Here is an 11192-nt window from a genome sequence, read left to right on the forward strand (position 1 = left end):
TACACTTAGTTTCTTAGTTTCAACTTCAGACAATAGAAACTATTTCCTCATTTTTGTCGACAACATGAAGCTGGTGAAATGTATTTTGATTGTCCAACTGAGCTGTCTTTGTCAAGGTAACATATACAGTTTTTTAAATATGTATATCTATAAATTTGATCTTTAAAAGCTATTCACAAGCTGTCTGTTTTGTTGTGAGTTACGGACTGTAACTGAAACAACAATATAGTTTTGTTTCTGCCATATAAAGTTGAAATTATATTTAATGCTATTTTTCTAAATGTGTTGGTGGTTGTCACTTAAATTAGATCCAGTTTGTATTTCACTGCAGCAGAACAGCAGGACATGGTCGGCCTTATTAAATCTTAAATGGAAATTAGACTTAGACTTAAAGATGTTAAATTATTATTGACGGTGAAGGAAAATGGTAGAAGCTGGTATTGTCTCTGTTTTACCATTTTGTCATTATTTATCATGAGAAAAGTCAGTTACACTAAACATTTTAGATGTAGGTAAAGAAACACACTGCAATCTGAGGGATAGACTCATTTTTTGGGCAAACAACAGTGGAAAACCTTATTTAATGTATTTCAGAAGAATTAAAAGAGCTTATTGGTTGTCTTTAGTCAAATTCTATTTGCTCTTATTTACTTTTTGTATGTTTAAAGCTTACAAATGCATCCTTTTCATTTGGAAAACCATCAATACCGTTAAAGAAAATGCCTTGAAGAAAATTCAAATGTTATTCACAAAGATGGTGTGGCCGTTAGAAGCGACTAAACAGATGAACACATAGAGAAATAGTTCTTGATGAAAAAATACAAATACTTTTCTACATGAATTTATAACTTTTAATCTTGATTACAATTTTCTAATGCAAAGTGTTGAATATGGAAGATTATAAGATATTTTATATCCTCCTCACTGCACTCTATTTGTGTGCTGAAACACAAAAATCAGACGCGTGGTTATGTAGCACTTGTTTTTACAAAACAAAGTAAAACTAGACAAGAGAGTTAAAATTATGATAAATCCAAAAGATGAATATCAAAAGAGTAAAATAAGATAAATAGGAACTATAGGAATAAAATAAACCACATCATATGTTCGTAGTCTGCATGGGCTTGACTGTTACTGGCAGTGAGAGTAATGAATCTTTATTTATTTCAGGTGTCCATAACTCATCCACTCCGACCGTCCCAGCTGACGTCCAGGTGACAGCAGAGGGAAATGACACAAGAGGGGTAACACAAGAGGACTTCAACAGTAAGTTAAATATTTTTCTGCAGTGTGAATTTATTATTCAGGAAGATAATCTGTCACTTTCTCTTTCTCTCCCTCATACACACAAAGTTATACCATATTTTTCTACTCTGCTTTCAGTCCAGAATCAGGACAAACACTTCAGAATATGTATGAATATTCTTTCTGTTAATGTCACAGGATGTGGGGTGACCTGCATATGAAACACATCTTGCTGAATTTTGCAGGTGCAAATCAAACTGTGAGATAGCAAAGCCCTCTCCCACACAGACTCCGGTTTAGTCTGCAGGCATCCTTTGCTGTTGGTTGCTTCTGTGTGGCTTCGTGCTCAGCTGAACTCTGTGTGGCACCGTTTTGCCACGGGAACATCTCAGTCCAAGAAATTTGCATTCAGAATCATTGAAATCTCGTTTGCCCAAATAATAATGCTGACAAGGACATAAGCAACATTTCTGCTGGAGTGTACACAGAAGAACAGGGCTAAGAAAGTTACAATAAAGAGCGTTGTTGTTCAAAAGGAAAAAATACAGTAATTTTTCCTCTTTTCTCTTCTCTTATTGTATAGCCGAAAGGGCAGGAAAACAGGAAATATGCCACTTTCAATAAGTTTCAGTCGCTCATTCCAACAACAAGAACGTCTCCGTAGACAATACTTTTAAAATAGTTGTTAAATCATCAAGTGTAGGAAGTGGTAGGAACTTTGATATTACTTCAATATTTAATCCTGCCATTGTCTTAAATAAGTAATTAACATAGTTTACATTATACATGGAACGGAAACACTTTAGTTTCTTAGAGTAAAGCTTTGGTCTAATTATTGCAGGTCCTATTTATCTCTCCTTTGGATTGAAACTATGAAGAAAGTGCATCATTTCATAAACACATGACTTTAAGTGACGTACACACAGATGTTATGGAGGTTAAAAGAAATGTAAAACTGACAACACAGACAATTAGATGGTGGTGGTGGTGGTGGTGGTGGTGGGGGGGGTCAGAAATTAGCATACAATTCATATTTGTGGTCTCTTTTCATGTTTCAGCCAAACTGCTCTGGTCCAAGTGCTTGAACACCAAAATGATCTTGATTAGTTGGTGGTTGGATGTGTTTGATGTGGAGTGTTGGGCCGTCTGTACAGACTCGATGCTCACACACATTGAGGGTTTTTGTTCAGTTCCACATACAACATCCTGTTGTGCACTAAATAGCAGTGAGCAGTCCCAAAAAATGTCATACATACAGAAACATTCGCTAAAACTACAGTGACCACCTGTTCTGGGAAATAACCCAGCTTTTATGCACAGCCCAAGTATATATTTGTGACATTTATGTTTAATATATTAATATTATTACATTTACAATGAGATTATAAAAAAACAGGAAGGAGAATCAGAAAGTATTTGGTCTTTTTTTGACAATAAGAAAAATATATTTTTTTAAATGAGCAGATTTGTGTTATTTTCCTTTAGAGTACAAACTGAACTTTTCCAACATTTGTCTCACAGTGGTAAAAAGCAGCAGATTCTGTATTAGTTACATAAAGACAAAATAAAACCTTGAAGCACATTCCACTGAATAATAAATCATTCAGTATAATATACTGTATAGTCATCATCAGCTGTGTTAGCTCAGATCCAAAACATAACAAACACAATAAACAATGAAAACATTTATTGATGCCGAATAATAACTGATGTCTGCCGTTCTGCTTGTGTGTGTGTCCTCAGGTCACCCTCACATTCACAAACTCACTGGTAAATGCAACTTCACACTCAGGATGACTGGAAACAGGAGTGGCGAAGTGGTGGCGTTCGCGGCAAGCTCGACAGAAGTGTTAATTAAACAGATCTGCCAGGATCTCGACTGCGGCGGCGTCTATCATGTGAGCAGAGCTGGTTCACCTCCCAACACAAGCTGTTTTCACGACTGCTTGTACAGAGAAGGTCGTTTGCAGAACTGTTCACAGAGCGTGGGAGGCCACTGCACCGTGATTGCCGGAGTTGTCTGTGGTAAGGGTTTTCTCTACTGAGCTCTACTGTATCTGTAAGCTCACTGTAAGCTGCTATGGACTGCAGCTTTAATATTGTAACATTAAACATATTTAGTATCGAGTTTGATCCTTTAAACTAATAAACTAAATCTATCTTTTCAACAAAGACTCAGCTCTGAAAGACTAAAAAAGGACTGAAATGCTTGTAAAGCAATTATTAAATGACATTCAAACAACAGTAACAGTTACTTGAGATGCTGCATTAGTAACGCACTAGTGTCAGACAGCTAGTTTAGTGGCTCGCTTGACTGTCACTAAAGTGATGACAGACAACTAAATTAAGAAGTTGCAGAACAATAAAGGAGTGTGTACAAGTAAATAATACATATTAAATAGGGACAAGATCTGGTGTTCCTCGACATAATAACAAATTTGAGTATTGATATTCAGTAAAAAGTCCAAAATGACTGATTTGCAAGGTTTGAAAGAAATGTCTGACTTCATGTCCAATTAGTGTAAATCTTGCTGAATAAACAGCCATAAAGGTATTTCCCAGCCACACAGTGCCATAAGCTGACAGCATGATGATGTCCTCCTCAGGCCACCAGGCTGTACGGCTGGCAGGAGGACCGGACCGCTGTGCTGGACGGGTGGAGTTGTGGAGAGATGGGAGGTGGGGCACCGTGTGTGATGACCAGTGGGACCTGCGTGATGCCGATGTGGCGTGCGGCCAGCTCGGCTGCGGTTACGCCATCAGTGTGACGGGACAGGACGGATCCTTCCCCCCCGGCAGAGGACCCGTCCACCTGGACGAGCTGAACTGTACGGGCAAAGAGGAGAACCTGTGGGCGTGTCCGGCTGCACAGGACGAGCCTGACTGCGGACACAAGGAGGATGCTGGTGTCGTGTGCTCAGGTCACAGTCTGAGAACATCATCATACACACAAAAGAAAACAGTAAAATTACAGTAGTACTTTTATTGTTTAGTCGGTTTGATGAGTGGGGAACTCTCAGTGCCGGCGACACAGACACCAAAGTCAGGAGGATTCATCCTCTGGGTACCATGAATGTCTGTGCAAAGTGTCATGGCAATAGATGTTGAGATATTTAAATCTGGAACAAAGTGGTGGACAGACAGACTGATATTGAATCTTAAAACACCCCTCTTGTGTAGGTTATAAATGTAAGAACTACCCACAGATTGAAAATGTTAAAGGCTTGACTTCACTGTCCTCAATGAAATAATTACTGAACCTTAATCTACAGCAGAGAACATCACGTTTATTTTCCTCTAAAACAGTTTGAATATTTCTGTGTGCAGAGATGAGAGCAGTCAGGCTGACTGGAGGTCTGGACCACTGCTCTGGTAAAGTGGAGATCCACCGAAACGGCAGCTGGGGTACGGTGTGTGATAACTGCTGGAATAAAAACATGGCCTCCATGGTGTGCTCCATGCTGCAGTGTGGCGCAGAGGCCATGAAGTTCTCCCAGTTTCTTCCTGCTCTGGCCCACAACAACGGGACGCTGTGGTTCTATCAGTGTGGCAAAGACATGCAGAGTCTGTGGCAGTGCAGGGAGATCTACAACAAAATGCACCTGTGCACCGACTCAAAAGCATCTGGTATCATCTGTAATGGTAAGCAACACAGTTTTTGTGTTTGTGTCGTATGTTTTTCTCCAAAAACAACAATATAGTGTAGGATTGAACTGATTTTATAGACAGAAACAAAACCTGATGACGCAGTAAAAAGGTTTTTATTTTTATTCTTAAATAAAAAAGTAGAAAACAGGAAACAAACATGTATTTTATTTGTTTAATACAAATACTTTTCTTTAGTTTCCAGCTATTTTTGGGCCCTTGTATGAAAATGACATCCTTGTTTAATTATTTGACTTTCTTTGTCAATACAGGTAACACATTTTACATTATGTTTTGTTTATTAGTTGATCTTATAGCACGACACTCCTCTGTAAATCATCACGTTTTTAGGCATTAGTACTAAAAAAACGTAACAAAATATTTGCACTTTCAGGGGATGTTGTCCACTTTCCGCTAAATAACGCTAAATAAGTCATGATGTAAAATCATTTGTGTTTGTCCCCTAAATGATCATTTAAACTGATGATGTGATGTGATAATGTGAGAGTGGTTTATTAAGCACTTATTCAGTGCTTCTCTGTAAAGTTGTAAAGTTATATTTGAGTCATGTTTAGATAATCGTCAAAGTACCGTTTCTCTCATGTTTAGTCAATTTTCTGTAAATGAAGCTTTAACTTAACAAATTTTATTCCAAATTCTATTTTCTGGCTTAGTGTTCAGTATTTACAGAATCATATGAACTAGTAGAAATATGAAATGAGCTCTTCTCTTTATTTGCCTGCTCACATCCAGACTGTGTTGAACAAAAAGACGATGTTTTTGTCCTGCAGGTTCCCTCGGGTTTCCCACAGCCACCACAGTCTCCGCAGCTAATGCAACTGTGATTACAAGTTGGACGACTAGTAAATATTTTATTATTATTAAAAAAGACATATATCACATTATATTTATAAGTGATACTTAAAATAATCATTTATCTAAGAGGAAACAACAACAGAATATGTCTCAGTATGTTTTAGGTGCTAAAACAAGTACTGAGAATTATGAAAAGTATAGTCTGAGATTGATGGGTGTTTTTTTCTCTGTCCGTCGTAGAAAATACAGGAAAAGCAGCTGAAAAAGACTTCCTCACACCGCAGCTCCTCAGCACCACCGCTCTGTGTCTCCTGTTCCTCGTGTTTCTGATCATTAACACGATCCTCTGCTGCCACTACAGAAGAAGACACGGTAGGTCAAGCAGTTTAATGTGTGAAGAAATAAAAGTGATTTTAGTCGAGCAGCGTAGAGTAGAAATTGATTATTTGTCAAGTATTAAATTGCTCACGAACAATTTTGATCATCAACTACGAAATCTTTTTGTGAATGTGAATATTTCCTCGTTTCTTTACTTCTCTGTGGCAGTAAACTGAATATCTTTGTGTTGGGGACAAAACAAGACACTTGATGACGTCATCTTAGGATTTGGGAAACACTGATCAGCATTTTTCACCATTTTCTGACATTTTACAGATGAAACAACTAATTGATTAATCAAGAAAATCAATAATTAAAATAATTGTTGGTTGCAGCCACAGATTTTAATAACTCATTTGATTTACGATCAGTCCTAGAATCTGAAAAATCAGGAGCTGCAAACTAAATCAGTAAAATCCTTAAAATCATATTTTAGGTTTTGATTTTAGGCAGATTATTCTGATAAGGTTCATTATACACACACGTTTGTCTTAATTTCCTTCATTAGGGTAGTAGAGGAGATTTTCTTTTAAATAATTAAATTAAGAATTTTTAAAGAATTTCTTAACATTTTTAATAATATTTTTCTTAAATGTTAGTAGACTGAATGTTTTAAGTTGTTCAAAGAATAGCATATCTGATTTGATCCTATGACGCCAGTGTGTTGATACCCCTAACTCTCATTTTTAAGATCATTTTTAAAATACTTACACCAATCTCTCTTCTCTCTATCAGACTGTGGACCCTCCAGACACAGTTAAACACACAGCATGAGTTAATTATAATCATCTATATGCTGGTAATTCTGTCCACAGCGTTTTTGCTGCAGCAGTCGCGCACCAGCCCACGACCTGCCTCTGAAAACCACCACAACTACCAAGACGCTGTCAACCTCGTCAAGGTCACCACCAACCCACCTCAAGCGGATGGTCAGTGGCTTTCCAAGAGCATGATACATGAAAGTGAATGTGTTTCTGGCTTCTCTTTCTTTATACCATGCATATATATATACAGTATATATGCATTTATATGCTTGTATAGTGGTGAGAAAGACGCAGAATTGTGCAGCACCTTCGGAGCATGTAGTCAACTCATTAAGTCGTTTTTTTTTTTTTTGTGTTTGTCTCAAAAAAGTCCCCTCCAACCCCAGGTATCTTTGGACCCAGCTTAGTAGTGTTGACAGCACGTCAGTAGATACAGACTATGAGCAGTTTGAGCCAAGCAATGAGCCATCTGTCCCTTTGTCAACCTTTCGGAGTGAGCTACGTTCCTTTATTTCCTCTCCATTTGTATTTAATCCTGTGTGTTTCTCAGTCTTTGCCTCTGGAGATGTTCTCTTGCTCTGTTGCTGCATTTCTGCATATCTGCGGTTAAAATTGCTCTGCCATGTGTGTGGGTGTGTGTGTGTGTGTGTGTGTGTGTGTGTGTGTGTGCGCGCGTGTGCGGTCTGTGCAGATAAATGCTGTTTGCACTGAACGTTTGCAGGATGATTTGTAATTAAAACAGTCCTTCATGTGCATCATTTCGTACCCAGATTCTCAGAGGTACAAAACCGACACGAATGCTTTGATGAGGCCGTCAGGACTTGACAGCCTCTTTGAGGAAGGTGAGTCACCGTTAGTTTGTTAAGGCGTCACAAAGACACAGACACTTTGCAGATCTCAAATACACACACTGCTGCACAGCACTAGAGTAATGATCGGGGAGTAGAATGGCACAAACCGAGCTTTAATCATGGGTGGGATTTTCTGAACACATTTACCATCATAGTCGGTGTTCGATACAGAAATGTCTTCACCAAATGTCATTTATTTTTAGTTACAATTAACTTGGATGGATGGATGGATGAACTGTTATTTATCAAGGATATCTTATGAGTTACACTGATTTGTTTTGGTTTTATTTTGTCATAAAATCCAATCCTCAACCCAAACCCAGTTCTAACCTTAACCTTAATACCAAGTCTTAATGTCAAAACAGACCTTTGAAGTTGTGAGGACTGGCCAAAATGCCTTTAATTCCCCAAAATGTCCTCACTCTGCCAGCAACATGCACGTTCTGGTCCTCACTGTGTTGCAAGTACAAGAATACACACATGTAAAGATAAAACAAAAACCAAAGACACAAATTTGTTGAGACATGCAGATTTATTATTTATCATCATTTATGGCAGATACTGTAGTATTCATTATGCAAAATGTATATGAATGTATATTTTTAGTAGGCCTACATTAATCCACCCCCCCCCTCTTTTCTTTACATAAAAAGTATTCACACCTGTTTTTGTTTTTTGTTTTAAGTGTAATAGATTCTCATATTATCTGTTAAACTATTACAAATGTAACCTCCCTCATGTTGAAAGAGTTAAAATCAAAAAGTCACATGAACTACCTATATTCTAGATATAGAGCCCTCTGAGCAATGTTTAACCATCTTTATGAGTTATGAGTTTTCTGTAATTAAATTGATTCTTTATATTGTAATCAAAAATGTAGTTTAACATCGTACTTTGTACAATCTGTAATCAGGCCTATTGTCCTGTAAGACTGTGGTAATAGACAAGGACCTGAACAGTCAATTCCTAATTGTATCATCACCATACAAAACATTTTCTTGTAACTAACTATAAGAGACATCATTTTCACTTTTACACATTTTTCTCTGTCATTAATGTTACATTCTCATTAAATCTTTTTTAGATGCGGGACCAAAAAATGAAGTAATGGGAGTCTTTACCGGCCACCACGGCGGCCCCTCAGAGCCTCAATATGCCAGAGTGTCAAAGATCTCAGTGGACTCGTTTGATACCTCCAGCACCTCCTCTGAGGAATGCTACGAAAACACAAACAACGGCTATGTCGAGGTCACTCCCGGTCAGTCAGATTCATGCACCTGCTTCCCTTCCATCCTTTAGTTACCATAAAATATGAACTAAGGAACTGTAAAAAAAAAAATGTAATTAATTGTATGAAAGTGAATAGTAAGAAAACCTCTTTGTTATGTTTTCCATAAATATATATATATTTAATTCCTTTTCTATTGTGTGTAATGGCAACTGTTTTGAACAGTGAATAATTCAACATGTTGGAAAATAAAACTCTTGTGTCTGTATGGAAATATGAAGCTGTAGCCAGCAGGCGTTTCATCAAAAACGTGCTGGCTGGTTCCCCCTGTTTAAATATATTACTGTATGCTAAGCTATGATAACTGGCTACTAACCATAGCTTCATATTCACCACGGACATGAGAACGGTCAGTTGGTCTCAGCAAGAAAGGGCATACGTCTGTTAAACTTCTCCTTTCAGATCTAAATTAGGATCCACTATCATGCACTCACTACCTGTTTTAGCTGGTATCAGTACCGTCATGTCATTTTGAAATCGTGGAGGAAGGTTACCAAAGAAATTAGTAACAACCCCTAGTCTAGCCAATTGAATATAAGATTCATCCCACCTCCTCATCCTATTCATTTTTGTACAGCCCCTTAAATAAATCTGTGGGGGTTTGTAGCTTACAGTCAGTGCTGCTGCTCTAACAAATTACAGTGTCAGGACTGAGCCAGTCTTCTGCCATCAATCACCCTTCAAAGCTCGAACACAGCAATGATCAATTTTACTCTGGACAAACAACAAAGCTGCACAATCCAGGTTAACATAAAAAAACAGCTGCTGCAGCAACAGACGAGAAAAATGAGATGTACAGTATAACATTTGCTGCTCTTTGTTACTGTCTAATCATTAGATGATGAAGGTGACGGGCCCATCTACTCCCCTGTGAGCCCCGACCAAAACTTTCCATCTGAGGATGACTACGATGACATCGGCAACTAATCACAACCAGAGGAGATAACTCCAGCTCACCGGAGTGTGGCTGTGTGGTGAAACTGCACTGAGAGAAAACATGTACTTTAAGACCAACTGTTTCACATTTGAATGGCTACATTTCATTTTCTACAGTAGCTACAAGTTCAACATTGAAATGCTGAACAAGAGTTACATTTGGCTCAGGCATCTAAAGATGGTCATAATTTTACTTAAGCAAAAAGATATGTTGAAATGTTCTTTCTAAAGCAAGTTAATATTTAAAGTGCCTTGAGACTTGAGAATTAAAATGAACGACTACCTGGAAGGAAGGAAATCAAACTTAGAAGTTATGTTTAGGTGCTCTGTGAATGTAGTAGAAGCAGCTGGGACATATGTATTTGTTTTCTTTGGGATTTTAAATGTTTAATGTTAAGTGCGTAACAGTTTTCTGTAATAACTATTATGTATTCATATAATTATAATATAATTGTGATGTGCACTACATGGCCAAAAGTATGTGGACACTCATACGCGTGATTGTTGAATGTGCCATTCTAAAACGAACTAATACTAAAAACTATATTTTTGTAGTAATGTTAACATTTGTCTTGATCGTAACTGAGACATCTAAATCATAATAAACATGTACGGACCAAAAGTACATAACATTTGTGTCCTTATACTTTTGGCCATATTGTGTTTTCAGATCTGCTAATATTTGCAACATGTCACCCTGCAGGCGTTTGTAAAAGTGTAATCAAACTAGTTCTACCACAAGGTGGCACTACAAGCTTGTAAATAACTGGAGGTTAAAGTCTCTCACTGAAGTAAAGCCCTCACACGTAAACTAGAGGAAAAAAAAACTTGTAATACCATAAAATATTTTTCCAAAGAAATGTTTTCCTGGCTGTAAGACTTTGTGACAAATACCCATTGATGCAGAGTGAGGGAGTCGAAGTCCAAATAATGCACTGTGAAAAAGTTTGAGAGGGGAACTCTGGATCCTGATCGGGGGCCAACATAAACCATCAGAGCAGTCTGAAACCAGACCTGGCACAGCTCTTCTTGGTCCATTACATCTGCAGCAGCTGCACAGCATCAACGCTTCCTCCTGATCCAAAGTGATGCCTTGAATCTAAGTGATGTCTTGTTTTGTGGAGGTAAACGTGACAAACTGCTTCAAAGCACCTGCAAAACTTTTAATAGGGGGGTGGCAGTGGTGAACGCATGGATGAACATGGATTAGCTTCGGCTGAGCTAACGTGAGAAGTGGGAGAGATGATGCATTAGACTGATAACCAGCAG

The 11192-nt window shown here is 37.9% G+C and overlaps 1 protein-coding gene across 2 annotated transcripts; it reads left to right on the plus strand.

The window, feature by feature from the left end:
- LOC139215655 (T-cell differentiation antigen CD6-like) lies at nucleotides 1-10783 on the plus strand. Of its 2 annotated transcripts, XM_070846682.1 has the most exons (12): nucleotides 1-116; nucleotides 1171-1266; nucleotides 2989-3270; nucleotides 3852-4166; nucleotides 4573-4887; nucleotides 5682-5753; nucleotides 5947-6078; nucleotides 6900-7013; nucleotides 7219-7341; nucleotides 7619-7690; nucleotides 8784-8957; nucleotides 9826-10783. In XM_070846682.1, exons 1-12 carry the CDS (start codon nucleotides 65-67, stop codon nucleotides 9912-9914), a joined length of 1836 nt encoding a protein of 611 aa, XP_070702783.1. In that variant the 5' UTR covers nucleotides 1-64; the 3' UTR covers nucleotides 9915-10783. The 2 variants fall into 2 exon arrangements, with proteins under 2 accessions (XP_070702783.1, XP_070702784.1); XM_070846683.1 differs by lacking the exon at nucleotides 7219-7341.
- Nucleotides 10784-11192: the final 409 nt, after the last annotated feature.

The sequence above is a fragment of the Pempheris klunzingeri genome, chromosome 16 (genome assembly GCF_042242105.1).
Source record: "Pempheris klunzingeri isolate RE-2024b chromosome 16, fPemKlu1.hap1, whole genome shotgun sequence".
Lineage (NCBI taxonomy): Eukaryota > Metazoa > Chordata > Actinopteri > Acropomatiformes > Pempheridae > Pempheris > Pempheris klunzingeri.